Genomic DNA, 21,138 nt, shown 5'->3' with positions numbered 1-21,138 from the left:
AGGCGTCAGAAACCGGTAAATACTATGCTCTGAGTACGATAATCTGGCAACGGTGATATAGAGAGAGGTAGAAAGAATGGGATGGAGACTAAAAGCGTTGCCAAATCGTCGTACTCTGAACATTGCGTTTATCACTTTTTTTAGGCTCCAAGACTGCCGTAACTACAAAAATAGCAATGGAAAGTTAAAGTTACCGTTAAAACTGTTAAATATTGATGGTTTTCTTTTTCTTTTTTAGAGTTATCGGTCAAACTACGGAAGTGCAATGCGGTGAGTACGATAATTTGACAGCGTTGGATGGAGCCCTTTTGGTAAACACCGTACCGTCATGAGGAACGTCCCGCCCCTCTCCCTGAAGACAAAGGCGTACGATCAATGTGTTCTGCCAGTCCTAACATATACGGTTCAGAAGCAAGGCGCCTCACAATATATTTCGAGAGCAAACAAAGAAGCGTACAAAGAGGAATGAAGAGAAATGCTAGATACGAATAACATGATGTGACAGAAATTGAGAAAAATGCTAGATACGAATAACATGATGTGACAGAAATTAAGAAAAATGCTAGATACGAATAACATGATGTGACAGAAATTGAGAAAAATGCTAGATACGAATAACATGATGTGACAGAAATTGAGAAAAATGCTAGATACGAATAACATGATGTGACAGAAATTGAGAAAAATGCTAGATACGAATAACATGATGTGACAGAAATTGAGAAAAATGCTAGATACGAATAACATGATGTGACAGAAATTGAGAAAAATGCTAGATACGAATAACATGATGTGACAGAAATTGAGAAAAATGATAGATACGAATAACATGATGTGACAGAAATTGAGAAAAATGCTAGATACGAATAACATGATGTGACAGGAGGCGAACAGTATATGGATTAGAAAGCAGACAAAGGTTCAAGAAATGTGACCAAGATAAAGAACTGCACTTGGACAGCTTATGTATGGAATAATGGCGCCACTATAAACAATTGCCTGCGCCATGACGGGCTGGAACCTACCATCAGGCCCCTGAGAAGTAGCCTCCGTCGCTTTAGGCCACAAAATAAAACAGGTGGAAAAACGAAGTAACAGTGTCAGCCTTTAAATTTTAGTAACGTAGAGTAACAAAATCATTATAGAATAGAAAATAGACTGAGATTGAAACTATTGTACTGCCTAAGAATATGAAATAGACCTGGTTAATTCGTAGCATGCGTCGAACTAAGAAAGATAGACAACCGAAGCAACCAAATGTCAACCTCAAATCTATAGAAATGAGGTCAGACAGAGAACCGAAGGGAAGAGGCGAATTTTGAGCACTCGTTAGAGCAGGATGGAGTACACTTAACACCAGACAAAGAGCAGTGGAGGATATTGGATAAGACTTTTGTGCTGCATTGGAATATTAAAGACTGAAGATTATACTGAGAGAGATCATTCCTATTGTTATTAGTATTATATCTATTACTGTTATTATTTCATCGCAGTAATCCCTGAAAATGAAAGAAAACGTTAAGCTGTTCCGGCAAGGCGTTGAAATGACAGCTATAAAGGAGGAAGAATCAGTGATGTAATTAAGAGAGAGAGAGAGAGACACACACACACACACACACAGACACACGCAGCAAGTGATTACGAGAGAAAGAGGAGACGCTAGCGAGGGATTAAAAGATTGAAGAGCCGGGACAAGATTGAGAGACGAATGCCAGGAGAAAGTAAGGATGTAAAATGTCATTGCGGGACCGAAAGGAAGGAGAACGAAAAAATGAGAAGAGGAGGAGGAGGAGGAGGAGGAGGAGGGAAGTGATGCTGAGGCAAATGAAGTGGATATAGAGAAAGATGGGAACAGGGAAAAAGAAGGAGGAAGAGGGGATGAGATTATGAATTGATGAAGAAAGAAAAAAGGAGAAGGGAGAGGAGGGAGTGAAGCATATTGAGCAAATGCAGGAGGAGGAGGAGACAAGAAGGGTAAAGAAAAGAAGAAAAAGAAGACGAAGAAGAAGAAGAAGAAAAGAAGCAGAAGACGAAGAAGAAGCAGAAGAAAAAGAAGAAACTGTGCTATTGTACGAAATGAAAATGAAAGATAGAGAAAAGAGAATGTGTAGGAGAGGAAGAAAGAATACAAGGAATAACAAATGAAGGAGAATTAAGACTTAAGAAAGAGGAGGAGGAGGAAGAAGAAGAAAAAGAAGAAAGAGAAGGAAACAGAGCTGAAAAACGAGAAAGAAATGAAAAACAGAGAAAAGAGAGAGTGGAGGAGAAGAAAAAAAGAGGAGAAAGAGATAACAGGAAGAACAGAAAGAGAATAGTTAAATTTGGAGGAGGAGGAGGAGGAAGAGAAAGAAACTGAGAAAACAAAGAAAAGCGGAGGAAAAGGAGGAGAAAAAGATGCAATTAAGGACAGATAAAGGAGATAATTAAGACTGAAGAAGAAGGAGGAGGCGGAGGAGAAAGAAGAAGAAATGGAGGAAAAGTCAAAGGTGAAAGAGGAGGAGGAAGAGGCGGAGGGAGAAAAAGAGAAGCAAAAATGGAGAGAGCAGAGGAGGAGAAGGAAAAATATATAGAACAATTACGAAGCAGGAATAACATGAAGAAAATAAAGTAAAGGAGAACTGGAAGAAGGATGAGAGATAAATTGTGTGAAGGATATAATAAGACAAGACATAAGACAGATATAGCCACCACCACCACCACCACCAACAACAACAACAACAACAACAACAACAACAAAGAGGAATATGACCCTGAAAAACAAACAGACACAGGCAAAGACAAGACCAGCATACCAAAACAGGAAACAATTACCACCACCACTACCATATATAGAGAGATACTAATACTAATAATAATAATAATAATAATAACAACAATACTCAAGTAGGAGATAGGTTTAAGGTCCTCCGTTCACCCACCAGAAGGAGTAGCCGAAGACCTCCATGCCTTCAGTAGTCCATCCGTCGCTGGAGTCGTAGAGGAGAACGTTGGAGGAGAGGTGCTTATGGAACTGGACGGCCCACAGGATAACGGTGATCATGTCGAAGATAGCTGCGGAGAGGGGGATGTGTTAGCAGACTGAATTGCTGTGTTGAGGTCTAAAGGTGGGATGGTGTGAAGGGGAGGAGAGGAGGACGTGTGTTATGGTGGACTGAAGTGCTGTGTCGAAGGAAAACGGTTTGATGATGTGTAGGGGAGGAGAGAGAGACGCGTTTGTAGACTGAATTGCTGTGTCAAGTCTAAAGGTGTGTTGGTGAGGAACGGCCGAGATGGAGACATGTTATATACTAGACTGAATTCCTGTGTCGAAGTGTAAAGGCTGCTAATAGAACTACCAATACAACTACTATACTATTACTACTACTATTACTACTATTGCTCCTATACTATCACCTTCACCAGGGATCTTTATTTAGACTCAAAATGAAAGATAAAAAAAAATGAGATACTGTATACCGTAGATTCACTTTTTTCATCTCTTTTTCTGTGTCAATAGTAAATGGGTTATGTTTCTGATCGTTCGAATTCGGCTGCGTGCGTGAGGTTGCCTGCACCTGTTCTTTATTTAGACTCAAGATGAAAGATAGAAAAATGAGATACTATATACCGTAGATTCACTTTTTTCATCTCTTTTTCTGTGTCAATACTAAGTGAGTTATTTTGATCTATTCGAGTTCGGCTGCGTGCGTGAAGATACTGCACGTGTTCTTTATTTAGACTCAAGATGAAAGATAGAAAAATGAGATGCTATATACCGTAGATTCACTTTTTTCATCTCTTTTTCTTTGTCAATACTAAGTGGGTTATGCTTTTGATCGTTCGAATTCGGGGCGTGCTTGAGGTTGCCTGCTTTATTTAGACCCAAGATGAAAAATACGAAATAAGATGCCGTAGATTAACTATTTTCATCTCTTTTCTGTGTCAATACTAAGTGAGTTATTTTGATCTATTCGAGTTCGGCTGCGTGCGTGAGGTTGCCTGCTTCTGCTCCTCCTCCTGCCTGCTGCCGCCGCTGGATAAATAACGGGGAGCAAAAATGGAATGCTAAAAACGCCGTGTTCGCGAGTGCAAGACTGTTATCGGAAATAAATATTCGCAACTTCGGAATCGGCGTGAAATTCTATCGGCGTTTTTAATGATTCACCTCTGACGAACGCCGGCGCCCGACCTCCACGCGCGTATCTGCTATATCGGCTTCGTTTTTTTTATTTTTTTATTTTTTATTTCTCCTTTGATTTCCTCTGAAGCGCCAACATTACCAGTCAAATATTCCCACAGTTTAAAAGTCCATGATATTTTTTTTAATTGCGTTTTTTTGTTCTTTTTTTCTCTCCAATCATTTCTTCTGAAGCTCCAAGATTACCAGTCAAATATTCCCACAGTTTAAAAGTCCATGATTCTTTTTTTAATTGGAGCAGAATGCGGAAACCACAAGGCGACAAGGGATTAGTCGTGTGTGTGTGTGTGTGTGTGTGTGTGTGTGTGTGTGTGTGTGTGTGTGTGTGTGTGTTATTTTCCATGGCTTCATTTTTTGTTGTTTTATTATTATTTACTTGATTATTTACTTTATTGTTGTTTCTTTTTTTGTGCCATTGAGCTGTCTCCTTTGTTGTAAAAAAAAATAATAAAATCTGCAAGTCGTTATTTCTTTCTATCTTTCACCGGGCACTAAGTCAGTCTCCCCTCGTTGTGGCTTCGTTTTCTTATTGTTTTTGTTGTTATTTACTTCAATATTTACTACATACGCCAAGTCGGTATATATTTCTTTTTTCCCGGGCACTTAGCTAATCTGTTTCTCCTCTTTGTGTTCGCAGTCATTTTTTATTCTAACGAACTCCATTTTTTGTGCATAGCTTAACTTTTACATCGATTTCTTTCACCGGGCACTATGTTAATCTCCCTCCCTTGTTCCAGTTATCCGTTTTCTCTCATAAGCTTCAAACTTTGCGCATGTTCGAGTGTGTGTGTGTGTGTGTGTGTGTGTGTGTGTGTGTGTGTGATTCCGTTCATAATTTCAGGATTTTTAACTTTTTACAATTTTACGATTTTATATACGAGGTCATTTTATTGAGCTCCATATGACCAATGCAGATTCGGCGCCATGATTTTAGGTTCAGTCTGTCAGTCAATCAATCCTGTTCAACTTTGACATCAAGAACTGAAGATTTGAATATGCTTTGTAATTATCTGTCTGTATATCTCCGTCTTTCCTGGATCCACTCTTTATCAACTTTTTCCTCTGTCATTTTTCCCCTACAATCGTTTCTCTCTCTCTCTCTCTCTCTCTCTCTCTCTCTCTCTCTCTCTCTCTCTCTCTCTCTCTCTCTCTCTCTCTCTCTCTCTCTCTCTCTTCCACATTTCTTACCTTCCGCATTGCCTTCCTTTCTTTTTCCTTTCTTTTTCTTTATGTCTTTGTTCCCGCTCTCTCTTTTGATTAACTTTCCGAACTCTTTCTCTCTCTTCTTTTCTATTGTTCATTCTTCGTTCTTTCTCTTCCCGCGCTCTTTTCTTTCTTCTTCCCTTTCTCTGTTCTCATCTTTCTTCCTTTTATCCCTTCTGTCTTCGTCGTAAGTTTGTTATTTCCACGAACTCCTTTTTTTTTCCTCTGTACTCGCTTTCCTTCCTTCCTTTCCTCTCGCCTTCCTTCCTTCATTCCTTCCCTTCAATGTTCTTCCTCTTCATATTCTGTAATTTCCATTGACTTTCATACCTCTGTAAGTTCTGTTCTCGCTCTCCTTTCCTTCCTAACCTACCCTGTTCTCCCTCCTCGTATATATACTTCTATTTCCATTGGCGTTCCCATCTCCACGTTATTTCCCAGTAGTAGCAGCGTGCAGTTCTTTCCAGGGCCTTTAATCTCACTTTATGCCTCGCCCGAATATGTTCCTGTCATTCGCGCCTGTCTGTCTCCGTGGCGTCCCTTCCTGTCTTCATTCTCTCCGGCGGTGGTGGTAAAATATCCCTTTCTTTTTGCGAGGATGTGATGGTTTTTCTATGATTCTTATGCATGCGTTCCTCTGGGTCTTAGTAATCACTTCTATTCATTCACATCTCACTCTCCCATTCGACTGTCATTTTTCCTCCTCAATCATCTTTTTCTCTCTCTTTCTCTCTTTGTCTGTGTCTTTCCCTTTATCTGGTTTAGTCCACTTTCTCCTCTTATCCTTTCAAATCTCTCTCTCTCTCTCTCTCTCTCTCTCTCTCTCTCTCTCTCTCTCTCTCTCTCTCTCTCTCTCTCTCTCTCTCTCTCTCTCTCTCTCTCTCTCTCTCTCTCTCTCTCTCTCTCTCTCTCTCTCTCTAATCCACCTTTTATCAACCTTTCGTTATTTTTCCCTCCACTCTTCTCTCTTTCTCTCCCTCCCTCTGTCTTTCCTTATCCACCTCTTATCCACTTCCTCCTCTTAGCCGTTCAGATGTCTCTCGCTGTCCCCTTGTCTCCTCTTGTCCCAGGTTATCAGTCGCTTCAATTCGAGGCTCACGTAGACAAGAGCACAATTAAGCACTTGACGGTATTTTTCCCTGACCTCCCCGCGCCATTCCGCTCACTTTTGCGTGTTGTTTTATCCATTAGTTTCGCGGTTCTAGGGTGATTAAGGGTAAATTTCCGTAAAGATCGCTTCTCCTCCCTTTATTGCTACATTAAACTACATTATTGGACCCTTTCTCTTCCTGGGTTTCCTTGATCCTTCTGTAATCGACCGACATCACTTTAACCTCACCCCCGCCTACCCCCCTACTCGTCTTCCACCGGCCTTATCCCCTGCTCAATCTAACCGGTTAAGTCCCATCATTCTTCGGTTGCACAATCAATGACCCTCCTTGATCTTCCGCCCTCGTAATGGCCGCCAGTTTCCCGGACAACAAGATTAAACTGCCCTGGAGGTAAACATGTCAAGGTTCCTCCCTACCCGAGTTACCAGCTGGGTCGGGATTCTCAGACGCTACCGCCTCTCACGTGAACTATTTCCAGAGGCCGAAAAGGAGATCAATCGGATTCTCAGGGATGTTTTCTTTAGGTTCAATGTGCAGAAGAAGGGACGAACTGCCACCAGAGTCATAAAACTACCTCTGGAAATGCCCCAAACTCCCACCACGAAAGCCTTGTCAAGTGTGTGTGTGTGTGTGTGTGTGTGTGTGTGTGAGTGTGTACGCCCCAAAATGTAAGAAAGGAGGAAAATGGGGATAGGTAAGAGGTAAGGAAAGAGCATAGAGGCAAAGTGAAGCTGAGAGGAAAAGAAAGTGAAAGAAAAGGATGAATACAATGGAGAAACGGGAGAGGGAGGAAACTGAGGTGAGGGAAAAGTGGAGGAGTGAAGAATGGCAGAAGAGGGAAGGTGGAAAACGAAAAGGAAGAGAAAGAAAGGAGAGACGAAAGGAAGAAGAGGAAAGGAAAGGAAAGGAAAGAGAAGGAAAGGAAAGGAAAGGAAAGGAAAGGAAAGGAAAGGAAAGGAAAGGAAAGGGAAGGGAAGGGAAGGGAAGGAAAGGAAAGGGAAGGGAAGGGAAAGGAAGGGAAAGGAAGGGAAAGGGAAGGAAAGAAAAGCAAAGAAAAGGAAGGGAAAGGAAAGGAATGGGAAGGAAAGAAAAGGAAAGGAAAGGAAGGGAAAGGAAAGGAAAGGAAAGGAAAAGAAAGGGAAGGGAAGGGGAGTTGATGGAAAATGAGGAAGATAAACTACAGAAAGAAGAGAAAATGGGAGGTGAGGGGAAAGATAATTAAATAGTGACTGTGATGGGATGAGGAGTAAGGGAAGCAGAATATAGGCTACTATGGAGATTCGTCTGGTTCTAATGAGTGTTTTTTTAGGCCCATGGTGCAGAAGCCTCGTCAAACTATCACCAGGGACATAAAACTAGGCTAACGCTGGAAATGCCCACAGCACCCACGAAAGCCTTGTCAAATATGTGACCTTGAGTGCGGAGATTTTACGAATATGGTTTGGTATTTTCAGACACTCTCATCAGCTAATTTCCAAAGGCTATTCAGGAGATTCGTCGGGTTATAATGAGTGTTTTTATAGGTTCATGGTACAGAAGAAGGCGCAAACTACCACCAGGGACATAAAATCAACCCTAGAAATGCCCACAACACCTACGAAAGCCTTGTCAATTATGTGATCTTGAGAGCTGAAATGGTTAAGAACATGGGTTTGTATTTTCAGACACTCATATCAGCTATTTCAAAAGGCTATTAAGGAGATTCGTCGTGTTATAGTGAGTGTTTTTAAAGGTTCACGGTAGAGAAGAAGGCGCAAACTACCTCCAGGGACATAAAATCACCCCTGGAAATGCCCACAACACCTACGAAAGCCTTGTCAATTATGTGATCTTGAGAGCTGAAATGGTTAAGAATATGGATTGGTATTTTCAGACACTCATATCAGCTATTTCCAAAGGCTACCTATTAAGGAGACTCGTCGTGTTATAATGAGTGTTTTTAAAGGTTCATGGTACAGAAGAAGGGGCAAACTACCTCCAGGGACATAAAATCAACCCTGGAAATGCCCACAACACCTACGAAAGCCTTGTCAAATGTGATCTTGGAGATTCGTCGGGTTATAACGAGTGTCTTTTTTAGGCTCACAAGAGAGAAGCCTCGTCGAACTATCACCAGGGACATAAAACTAGGCTAACGCTGGAAGTGCCCATACAGAACACATACGATAGCCTTGTCAAATGTGTGTGCTGGGCCGCCGATATGATTCAGACTCCAAAAGCGTAACTCCCAACGGTGTAATTCCCCGACAGATGAAGAACGAATTGCGTAGATTTGGTGATAGCTCCCGGGACGCAGAAAAAAAAAAGTATATATATAGAGAGAGATTTATTTCACTCCGCCAGCTAATATCACTCTCAGCTTCACTTCAATTTCCTTTCTATTTCGGCGCCTTTTTTTATTTCGAGAACAAATGCGGGTTTTATTCCACAACAATGGGTTCCCTCTTAAGCTGGGAAGATTGGAAGTCGACAGCGATTGAGAGAGAGAGAGAGAGAGAGAGAGAGAGAGAGAGAGAGAGAGAGAGACGGTGGGATGGTAGTCAGTTCTCTCCTCTCCCCTTCTCTTCTCTACTACTACTACTACTACTACTACTACTACCACCACCACCTTCACCAATAATAATAATAATAATAATAATAACATAAAGTCCCAACTCACCGATGCACCTCAACATTTATACATAAAACAATACAACTTTTGTCCTAATCTTTTAAAATGCCCCTTGATGAATGCACATAATCAAATGACGCAAAAAAAACAAAAAAAAACATTCACGCTCTAATAAAAGAAAGAACCGGCGAGGGAAGAGAGAAACAGCTCGCCCGGAGAACCAGTAATGACACACACACACACACACACACACACACACAGACTGACTGGCGGCTCGCGGCTCACACACACCCAGTTGACAAGGCTTTCGTAGTGGTTGTTGTTTGTGTTTCCGTGAGTGGTTTTATGAGCTTAGTGATAGTTTGACAAGGCTTCATAGAGGCTGTGGTGTGGGTGTTTCCATGGGTGGTTTTATGAGCCTAGTGATAATTTGACAAGGCTTCATATAGGCTGTGGTGTGGGTGTTTCCATGGGTGGTTTTATGAGCCTAGTGATAGTTTGACAAGGCTTCATATAGGCTGTGGTGTGGGTGTTTCCATGGGTGGTTTTATGAGCCTAGTGATAGTTTGACAAGGCTTCATATAGGCTGTGGTGTGGGTTTCCATGGGTAGTTTTATGAGCCTAGTGATAGTTTGACAAGGCTTCATATAGGCTGTGGTGTGGGTATTTCCATGGGTGGTTTTATGAGCCTAGTGATAGTTTGACAAGGCTTCATATAGGTTGTGCTTTGGGTGTTTCCATGGGTAGTTTTATGAGCCTAGTGATAGTTTGACAAGGCTTCATAGAGGCTGTGGTGTGGGTGTTTCCATGGGTGGTTTTATGAGCCTAGTGATAGTTTGACAAGGTATTTCTGCACCGCGAACGTCAAAAGCACTTATGAGAACCCGACTAATCTCCTTTGTGACCTTAAGAAAAAATATTAGTAAGAGCTGAAAGCATCTAAGAATCCGGACTTCGACTCCATAACCCTTTTAATAATGATGCAACTTCGAGCTGAGAATATGCCGTCTGGATCGCTTAATGAAGTCTGTCTCGACGCACTTTTTTAAACAATAATAAAAAAAAAAAAAGCCCGCTACTCGCTGCTCCTATAAAAGAATCAAAAGAGGTTGCCGAAAGAGAGGTCAATTTGATGAGAACAGAAGGCGTTTGATTTCCCCTAACAAAATCTCCGCGCCAACACGTTATAATCAAATTCCATGATCTACTTAACCTCTATATGGAAGGGGACAAGAACTCTCTTCCTCGTACCGGTAACACCTCTATCATATGCGTGTTTAAAGAGATCATTTCCCTGTATTTAATTTCATATCTTAACCCGTCCGCTGCGAATGGCACGGATTTGTCCTTCACTGGTAGCCTGGTAACATACACTCCCAGGTCTTTCTCTGCCTCTGTGCATGGTGGATATAGCGGAGTGTTTCCCATGTGGTATTGGTGTGCTGGATATCCCCTCTCAAGGTGCAGGACTTTACATTTTTCTTCATTGAATTGTAGCAGCCACTGTTTGTTCCATTCCTGTCGCTTGGTGATGTCTTCTGGTAGGAAATTCGCAGTCAAGGGGTTAAGAGTGAGCGACAGATTAGGGTCATCAGGGAGAGAGACAAGCAAAGGAGAGGAAGGAAACAGAACGAGGCGAGTGTACAGAGTTTCTCGGTCACACGAATACGGTCAGAGCAATAAGATAGACAAACAGGACATGTGGCATTAGTTAAGCGACCAACACACGCCTTCAGAGCAACAAGAAAAAGCAGAGACGTGATAATACATAGACGACGAACACGAAGATAGAGGAATGGAAAGAAAGCATTGCGAGTTAAGAGACGTGACATGCGAGACGTTCTTAGAGAGATGTGACAGTCATTAAAGGGCAAACGCGAAGTCGGAGGAAGAAGATAGACAACACAAAGCAAGTATTCAGAAATGTGACTTTACTTAACGACAATCACGAAGAGTCTGAGGAATTAAGAAAAACACACAAAGCAAAGCAAGTTAATATTGTGATAAATGAATAAAAAAAGACAAAACAAAGCAAATATTCAGAGATGTAACTTACTTAACGACCAACACGAACAGTCAGAGCAATTAAGAAAGACAGACAAAGGAAAGCAAGCCGTGAAACAGACAAAACAAAGCGAGTATTCAGAGATGTAACTTACTTAACGACCAACACGAACAGTCAGAGCAATTAAGAAAGACAGACAAAGGAAAGCAAGCCGTGAAACAGACAAAACAAAGCGAGTATTCAGAGATGTGACTTAATTAACGACCAACATGTATAGATAGTGGAATAAAGAAAGACAGGCAAATCAAAGCAAGGCGTGTCAGAGGAATGAGACAGACAGACAAGAGATTACCTGACATATCCAAGTAAATATTCAGCTTCCTACGTGTATATTAGGACCATGAATTCAACTCCAAACTCTCACTAAACAAAACAAGACGAATTTAAAGGAACCTAAAGAAACCTACCATTATATAAACAACAAACAAACACTCACAGTCACAAACACACCAGAACATAACATTTCCAAGCAAACATTCAGCATCCAACTGGCTTATATCAGGACCGTGAATGCAACTCGGAAATCAAGCTTAGCAATCAGACCCAATCACAAGATCTCCCACGACACAGCAGATTGAGGGGCGAGCATCCTTCTGGCGGCGTTGGAGACAGACACAGAAAGACAGACGGATGAGGAAACAGACGGACGAACGAGGAGGCAAATAGACAGGCGAACAAACAGACAGGTGATCAAGCAAACAGACACAGACAGACAGACGAAGAGGCAAACAGAGATGTGACTTTACTTAGAGAAAAGGCGAACAGGGAAACAGACAGACAGGGGAAGAGACAAACAGACAGGCGAACAGATAATTAGACACCCAGACAGAGACAAAGAGACAGGCAAACAGACAGAAGAAGGCAAAGAAGAAGAACAAGAACAAGAAGAACGGAAAACGAGAAGAGGAAGACAGCAGAAAGCGAGAAAGAGGGAAAAGGAGGAAGAGGAAGAGGAACAGAAGGAAAACAGACAGACAACCAGACAGACAGACAGACAGACATGAACTAGTGGCTCTTGAGACGGGGACAGGCGGGAGCAATCAGAAAGTCGTTGGCGGGAAATTGGGACGGTCTCAAAAGCCGAAAACCAGATGAAAGGAACCAAGGAGGACCATGCGAGGGTTTCTATTTTGAGGGGGGAGGGGGGTCGTTTTTTTTAGTTTTTTTTTTTATTTCACTTCTTCGTGGCAAGTACGACAACAACGACGCCAGTAACGACCAGCCACTGTGGGGATAATGGGATATGTTGCTCTCTCTCTCTCTCTCTCTCTCTCTCTCTCTCTCTCTCTCTCTCTCTCTCTCTCTCTCTCTCTCTCTCTCTCTCTCTCTCTCTCTCTCTCTCTCTCTCTCTCTCTCTCTCTCTCTCTCTCTCTCGCTCTCTCTCTCTCTCTCTCTCTCTCTCTCTCTCTCTCTCTCTCTCTCTCTCTCTCTCTCTCTCTCTCTCTCTCTCTCTCTCTCTCTCTCTCATAATTATGTCTACAAACTTATGAATCACACAACCTCAGATGATTCTTAATTAATTCAACTTTACAAACACACACACACACACACACACACACACACACACACACACACACACACACACACACACACACACACACACACACACACACACACACAAATCCATAACCCTCAAAACATCGCAAAAGACGGAAACGCCAACACAACACGAGATGGAAAACGCGCGACAACAAAACGCGCGACAACAAAACTCCGACAGAAAGAACGAAACACAAGAAAACCGAGAAAAAAAAAACACAACGAGGAGGAGAGAAACGAACATTAGGAACTGGAAAACACAAGGAAGAACCGTGGCACTATTTGGCAGGGAAAAAAGTATGAAGGTTCAAGTCCCCCGAAGCTGTCCTCATTTCCCGCTTCCGTTGTTATATGTGTGAGCTCGCGCGAGAGAGACTATCGGAGGTGGTTAGTCTGGGCGGGGCGGGCGGTTGCTAGCCTTCCCCAGACACACGGAGGAGGAGCGAGAGGACCCAGTTAGAGAGGCGAGCGTGTTTTAATGGAATAACAGAGACCGATGAGGAGAAATGGCGTAGTTTCGAAGGGCGGACGCCGTAAAAGGGGAAGGGTGGAAAAAGTGTATTGTGAGGGGAATTAAAGCCCTGACGCCCCCACGAGGTTTTCTGTTGGCACCGAAAAAAAGAGTATAGGAAAAAGAATGGATTTGGAAGTGTTTAAAACCCGCCATCTTTACTTAGGGTTTATCAATGGTGGTGCTTTTTAACTGAACTGATGTCTTTAAGGAGTTACATACGTCGTTCTTATGTCAATAGAAGGAATTAAATGTCTATGTTACCCTTATAGTTATTTGAGAAAAGAATAATTAACTATATAAAAAGGAAAATATAGAGATTCGTCCTTTCCAGCTGCCCTGTTAAACACACACACACACACACTCACACACACACACACACACACACACACACACACACACACACTTACTAGAGAAAAGAACAATTATATAGGAAATAAAAATAAGAGTGTTTTGCCCATCCCAGTCGCCCTGTTTTAACACACACACACACACACACACACACACACACACACACACACACACACACACACACACACACACACACACTTACCAGAGAAAAGAACAACTATATCGGGAGCAAAAAGAAGTGTGTTTTGCCCTTTCCAGCTGCCCTGTTTTAACACACACACACACACACACACACACACACACACACACACACACACACACACACACACACACACTCCGTTATGACCGTCCCTACAGACTCGGGCCGTCACTAACGACCTCACTCGGCCAGACGGGGAAAGAAATAATGGTGCAAGCAAGAAAAGAAAAAGACAGTTCAAAACAGCTGAGGAGAGAAAGAAAAAGACAGAAACAAACAAAGAAAAAAGGATGAAAACAAACAACGCCTGCATCCCCTTCCCCCCCTCCTTCCTTCCCCCCCTCCTTCCTTCCCCCCTCCTTCCTTCCCCCCCTCCTTCCTTCCCCCCCTTCCCTTCCTGTTATCATTATCACTCCTCTTAGTCTACGTTTTCGTCCTCTTCCACTTCTTCCTCTTCCTCCTCCACTTCCTCCTCCTCCTCCTCCTCGTCTTCGTCCTCCCCTTCCCTCCCTTCTACTGCTCCGTCTTCTTTTTCCTTCTTCTTTTATCCTCCTTGTTTTTTTTCTTCTTCCTCTTCCTCCTTCTCTTCCTCCTCCTCCTCCTCGTCTTCGTCCTCCCCCTCCTCCTCTTCCTTTTCTTCTTTTTCCTTCCTTCCTTCTTTTTTTTTCTTTTTACTCTTCCTCCTCCTCCTCCTCCTCCTCCTCCTACTCCTCCAACTACTCTTCCTCCTCCTCCTCCTCCTACTACTACTACTACTACTACTACTACTACTACTAATAATAATAATAATAATAATAATAATAATAATAATAATAATAATAATAATAATAATAATAATAATAATAATAATAATAATAATAATAATAATCCTACTCTTCCTCCTTCTACTACTACTACTACTACTACTACTACTACTACTACTACTACTACTACTACTACCACACCCCATCACCCGTAAGCCCCTCACCTGCCAGTGCGTTCCAGAGGTAGAGTCCAGGTACGCCCGTGATGGCCTCGACGGGCGTGGTTGCAGTGTTGACCACGGCGAAGAGCGCGCCCACCACGGCCATCAGCAGCCCGGCACTCAGGCACGCGATGGTCCCAACCCACAGACCGTAATCCATGAACTCGAGATCGTCCGCTGTGGAAAAGGACATTGTTAGTGCTGTTGGCCTTAGTGGTTGGCTAATGGTAGTAGTGGTAGGAAGAGGTGGAGGAGGAGGAGGAGGAGGAGGAGGAGGAGGAGGAGGAGGAGGAGGAGGAGGAGCAGAAGAAATGGTAATCGTAAGAGGAGGAGGAGGATTAAGAAGTGGAGAATGAGGAGGCGGACGACGAGTGGCAATATTAACAAGGAGGAGGTGGAAGTGTAGTAGTAGTAGTAGTAGTAGTAGTAGTAGTAGTAGTAGTAGTAGTAGTAGTAGTAGTAGTAGTAGTAGTGGTCATGATAGCAACAGCATCAGGAAAAGTCAGAAGAAAACTTTCCATGACCGCGAAAAAGTTAGGTCATGTGGCGAACAACAGAACAATTCAAGACGAGAGCTCAAGGGTGTGTGGGGGGCGGGGTGCTGAGGTGGACGGGGTGTTATAAGGGCCAGTATAAGTGTTGTGAAGGGTGGTGAGGTGTTGTAGGGGGAGGAGGGGGGACGTCAGGGTGTTGTGTGTGGCAGTAAGGGGCTGTTGAGGATTGGGGTGCGTTGGAAGGAGCGGTAAAGTATTGTGAGTTGCTGGGAAATGTCGAGGGGTCGTGGGAGTCTTACAAGGCGTAGTGGAACGTTAGTAAAGATGCATAGCGTTGTGGAAGGGTAAGATGATGGGGTGGTTGTTAGGTATTGTGGGGGTTGGTCAGCTGTTATGGGGACTGTCTGGATATTGTAAGGGGTCGTGGGAGTCTTAAAAGGCGTAGTGGAACGTTAGTAAAGATGCATAGCGTTGTGGAAGGGTAAGATGATGGGGTGGTTGTTAGGTATTGTGGGGGTTGGTCAGCTGTTATGGGGACTGGCTGGGTGTTGTGGGGGGATGCATTGTGAGGGATGGAGGATAGTGTAAGGGGCAGTGAGGGTTGTAACGGGGGAAACTTTGTCCACTCCTACACAACCCTCCCTTTTTTTTACAAGAGTCGGCACAAGGGCAACAAAATGAGTGTAGAAAAAAAGCCCGCTACTTGCCGCTCCTAGAACAGAAGATAGTATAGAATAGCCAAAAGAGAGATCCTTACCTCACCTTCCACTCGAATAAAAACACATTGAAATTACAGCAATCCGCCCTTACCACAATGAAAAGAAAACAGCACAGTAATTTCCCGAACATCCACAAAGGAGAGAACACCCCCCCCAACGATTATTTTTGTGCGCGTGTGAAATCATTCCAAACAATTACTAAAAACAATGGAGGCAATCACGTAACACAGCAACACAATGGCTGAATGCTTGCAACAACACCCACGTAAATGCAAGCAAGCAAGATGGAGAAAATTCGGCGTTCCATCACCGCCCGTAACACACACACACACACACACACACACACACACTACCCTCACACACACACAATAGACAGTCGGAATTAAAATGTCAAACGTACGCGAGACTCAAGCAGAAGAAGAATCACGAGACGGAATGAGATGACGATGATGATGATGATGATGATAATGAGAACGATAACGATGATGATAATGAGGGACGATGTGACATTGAGAACATCGACAGTGCTTATGATGATGATGATGAGGAGGAGGAGGAGAAGGAGGATGATAACGACGATTAGAATACATATAACACAGTACCACAACACAGCGCCACACTACAGTAACACGCAATACACCATAACAACACAGAACACACCACAACACCCCATAACATAACACACCCACACAGCAAAACACAGTACGACAACACTCCATAAAACGACAAGACACAAGACGACGCAATATGAGAACTCAGACTCACATGTGGGCGCCTCCGAGGTGGTCTCCGTGGCGCGAGGGTCGTACAGGGGTTCTGGGGGCATGTGTTCGATACCCTCTGCCTTCACACCTGCAGAATCCGGACTTAGTGGCGCCGGATAGAGTGGGTTCAGTAAATGTGTCTGTCCAGGGCTCTCAACAGCTCCCTTGGTCTGGCCGGGCAGCGAGTGGAGCATCATGAGCGGGCTTCTTGCGTTGCTGTCTTGTCCTCTCGGGCAGTTCACTTTGAGGCCCACCGTCTCCCCGTCCAGTAGCATTTGCAGCTGCTCCTCGCGGGTCTCCTTGGTCGTTGCGCAGCTGTACATGCAGTCCCCGTCCAGACACACCACTGTAACCGCCAGTAGGGGTCACACTTCAGACCAGCCGGCACGCGCGTGTGAACAAGTGAGCGGTATTGTCAACACGGAGAAGTCAGTTACATGAAATCTCAAGTGAAGTTGTTTTTTTACAGTTAAAGAAGCAGCTCAAGGGAAGAAATATATGAAAACCAAAACGCCCGCCCAGCACTGCTCCTATAAAAACGAGAAGTGAAGGGTGGCGAGAAGAGGTTAGTATCGGGTGGAGAAGTGTCTTGATACTCCCCTCTTATCACTTATCAAAAAAGGTATTACAAATTAAAGTCAAATCAGTTTCCAATATTAAAGGTTGTATCCAGAAAAGACTATAAGAGAACCAGCGAAACCTCCTTCAGCTCGCTGGCTCACGGACATTAGTACTTTACAGACCTGGGGCCGGATTCATCAAGACACAAGACCTGTCGTTGGTAAGTCTTCTGGTAAATCTGTCCACTACGAACGCTCCTTGTCTTTAGGCGGCTCCGATGACAATGAATGAAGTGTCAGCCAGGCCGTTACTTAATTCATTTCCATCGGAGGCGTATGAGGATCAAGACCCCTCATCAGCGGCGCCCAATTATCGTACTCAAAACATCGCATTTATCAGCTCCTGGGCCTGAAACTTTCCTACCCACACAGATAACGAAATTCCAGTTAAAGTTATCGTTAAAATCATCACTTATTGGTGTCTTTGCGATAGATGTGAGTCAGAAACTGGAAAATATAATGTGCTGAGTGGCTGAGTACGATAATTTGGTGACGCTGGCCCTCGTAGTGGATGGAGTTACCAGAGGAACTACCAACTGCAGGTCTTGTAAACGTCTTGATGAATGCGGCCTAGACTGACCCCCAGTTTGACAGTCCAACACAGGGTCATCGTAAGCACCCGAACCAAACCATATTCTCCTCAATGATCCGTTATTTCTACTCAATACCAGACACTAATAAAGAGACGCCCTGTGTAGCTTCCTAAAATTTCCTCTTCATTTTTATATCAACGTCAAACACTCGAGCTACAAGGAATTTTGGTCGTGCTTTGTGTTCGGTTTGGGAGCTTACAAACTTGCTGATCGGACTGTAAAACTGGCCCTGAGACTCCACCAGCCCGGCAGACGCGCGCGAGGCTCACCGTAGAGAGTGTGAATCCGGTTGGACGTCGTATCAAGAAACTCGTTCATTCCCGAGAAGAGACCAAAGTAGACGGCGCCGTTGCCAATGACACTCTCTCCCTGGAACCACTTAGAGTCTGACACGAACCAATACTCCGTAGCGAAGGAGGTGGCCAGCAGGGAGGCGGAGAGGCAGCACATGAGAAGGCTGCCGAACATGAACCCACGCTTCTTCTTGGCGTTGGCGGGGCGCGGCATCGTGGCGGAGGCTGCGGCGGCGGGCACTGGCGACACTCAGACCTGGGGGCGTCCTGGCTCACCACACCTGCGGCGGACGAGGGACGGGGTGCTGAAGGGAAGGTACTGCTGACGGGGCTGAAGGGAAGGTACTGCTGACGGGGCTGAAGGGAAGGTACTGCTGACGGGGCTGAAGGGAAGGCACTGCTGACAGGGCTGAGGGAAGGCACTGGTGACGAGGGGTGAGGGGAAGGCACTGCTGACGGGGGAGGGAACGGCGTCTTCTTCGCCTAACTCTCTCATTTAAGTTTAGCAATTACTGTACATGAGACTTGAAACTTCCTTCGGCTATCCTGTCACCTCCTTGAAGTTGTTTGCTAAGTGATTGTTTGCTAGATGGTTGTTTGTTACGTGGTTGTTTGCTAAATGGTTGTTTGCTAGGTGATTGTTTGCTAGGTGACATGTGTTTGCTAGGTGACATATGTTTGCTAGGTGACATATGTTTGCTAGGTGAAATATGTTTGCTAGGTGACATATGTTTGCTAGGTGACATGTGTTTGCTAGGTGACATGTGTTTGCTAGGTGACATATGTTTGCTAGGTGACATATGTTTGCTAGGTGACATGTGTTTGCTAGGTGACATGTGTTTGCTAGGTGACATATGTTTGCTAGGTGACATATGTTTGCTAGGTGACATGTGTTTGCTAGGTGACATATGTTTGCTAGGTGACATATGTTTGCTAGGTGACATATGTTTGCTAGGTGACATGTGTTTGCTAGGTGAAATATGTTTGCTAGGTGACATATGTTTGCTAGGTGACATATGTTTGCTAGGTGACATGTGTTTGCTAGGTGAAATATGTTTGCTAGGTGACATATGTTTGCTAGGTGACATATGTTTGCTAGGTGACATGTGTTTGCTAGGTGAAATATGTTTGCTAGGTGACATATGTTTGCTAGGTGACATATGTTTGCTAGGTGACATGTGTTTGCTAGGTGAAATATGTTTGCTAGGTGACATATGTTTGCTAGGTGACATATGTTTGCTAGGTGACATTGTTTGCTAGGTGACATATGTTTGCTAGGTGAAATATGTTTGCTAGGTGACATATGTTTGCTAGGTGACATATGTTTGCTAGGTGACATATGTTTGCTAGGTGACATATGTTTGCTAGGTGAAATATGTTTGCTAGGTGACATATGTTTGCTAGGTGACATATGTTTGCTAGGTGACATATGTTTGCTAGGTGACATATGTTTGCTAGGTGACATATGTTTGCTAGGTGAAATATGTTTGCTAGGTGACATATGTTTGCTAGGTGAAATATGTTTGCTAGGTGAAATATGTTTGCTAGGTGACATATATTTGCTAGGTGACATATGTTTGCTAGGTGACATTGTTTGCTAGGCGACACTGTTTGCAAGGTGACATATGTTTGCTAGGTGACAACAAAGGCAATGAAAATCAACACAAAAATGGCAGTGACCAGGATATGTATGCAGGAGAGAGGACAACAGATGGATAAAAAGAGATAGACTGGGAAACACCTGATATGGAAAGACCCAAGGGGAGACCATTTACTGTACACTGTGATGAAATTTAAAAAGTTTACGAAAGCTTTCATACTGATTGAAAACGAGAGGCAAAGGTCAAACACGGATAGAAACGCTTTGGAGAAACATATGTCCTGAGTCTGATGATGATGTGTTACTTTTATTGTGTGTGTGTGTTGGGGGGGGGGAGGGTATGGAGTGCACAGACAGACCCCTACCGCAACGGGTGCAAGCCACTACTGGTAGGGCACACACACACACACACACGCACACACACACACAACTTAATCCTACGGTAAATATTCTCTCAATCATTACAATAATCTAACAGGAAGAAGCACAAACAGACAAACAAACAAAAAAACACGATACTCTGAAGACACACGATGATTGGAAGGCTAAAAACTAACTAGCTAAAAATACTGACGCTGTTTCTAATGCGTTAAAAAATCCCTTTATGGCATTTGTCCACTAACACGGAAACATTGTTAAAAAGAAAAAAGATAAAAAGAATATATAAAAAAAAAGGTTACTCTAAAAGGCACACTATATTTAGAAGGAAAAAAATGACGCTGTTTCTAATGCGTAAAAAAACCTCCCTAATGGCATGTCCACTAACACGGAAACATTGTTAAAAAGAAAAAAGATAAAAAGAATATATAAAAAAAAAAGGTTACTCTAAAAGGCACACTATACTTAGAAGGAAAAAAATGACGCTGTTTCTAATGCGTAAAAAAATCTCCCTAATGTCATTTGTCCACTAACCCGGAAACACTGCTGGAAAAAAAAGATGAAAAGAATAAAAAAACCAGGATATTCTACTCTAAAACGCACATCCTAATTATTGGAAAGGAAAAATGACGCTGTTTCTAATGCGTAAAAAACTCCCTTATGGCATGTGTCCACTAACCCGGAAACACTGCTGGGAAAAAAAAGATGAAAAGAGAAGAAAAACAAGATACGCACATCATAATTAAAAAGAAAAAAAATGACGCTGTTTCTAATACGTAAAAAAATCCCTTATGGCATTTGTCCACTAACCCGGAAACACTGCTGGGAAAAAAAAATAAATAAATAAATAAATAAAACGGAAAAAATAACGCTTGAATTTTCCGCCCCAACACGACATCCAGTTCGCTAATGAAACGACACTTTCCATAAACAGGCTCGCAATCG

The 21,138-nt window shown here is 43.3% G+C and overlaps 1 protein-coding gene and 1 long non-coding RNA gene across 5 annotated transcripts in view; one reads left to right on the top strand and one right to left on the bottom strand.

Moving 5' to 3' along the window:
• The window catches only part of LOC126988763 (uncharacterized), a 35,003-nt gene that overhangs the window by 8,783 nt on the left and 5,082 nt on the right, over nucleotides 1-21,138 (bottom strand). For all 4 annotated transcript variants that reach the window (XM_050847159.1, XM_050847160.1, XM_050847163.1 and 1 more), the window contains exons 2-5: nucleotides 18,192-18,496; nucleotides 16,711-17,055; nucleotides 14,736-14,909; nucleotides 2,919-3,051 (exon numbers count right to left, since the gene is read on the bottom strand). In XM_050847159.1, the coding sequence (XP_050703116.1) occupies nucleotides 2,919-3,051; nucleotides 14,736-14,909; nucleotides 16,711-17,055; nucleotides 18,192-18,429 (890 nt within the window). In that variant the 5' untranslated portion in view covers nucleotides 18,430-18,496. The remainder of the gene's footprint in view (nucleotides 1-2,918; nucleotides 3,052-14,735; nucleotides 14,910-16,710; nucleotides 17,056-18,191; nucleotides 18,497-21,138) is intronic.
• Nucleotides 9,146-12,797, top strand: LOC126988765 (uncharacterized). Its single transcript, XR_007742516.1, has 2 exons — nucleotides 9,146-9,822; nucleotides 9,891-12,797. It is a non-coding gene; the product is annotated as an uncharacterized LOC126988765 (long non-coding RNA).

Source organism: Eriocheir sinensis, chromosome 70, assembly GCF_024679095.1.
Source record: "Eriocheir sinensis breed Jianghai 21 chromosome 70, ASM2467909v1, whole genome shotgun sequence".
NCBI lineage: Eukaryota > Metazoa > Arthropoda > Malacostraca > Decapoda > Varunidae > Eriocheir > Eriocheir sinensis.
This window is presented reverse-complemented; position numbering and strand designations above follow the sequence as displayed.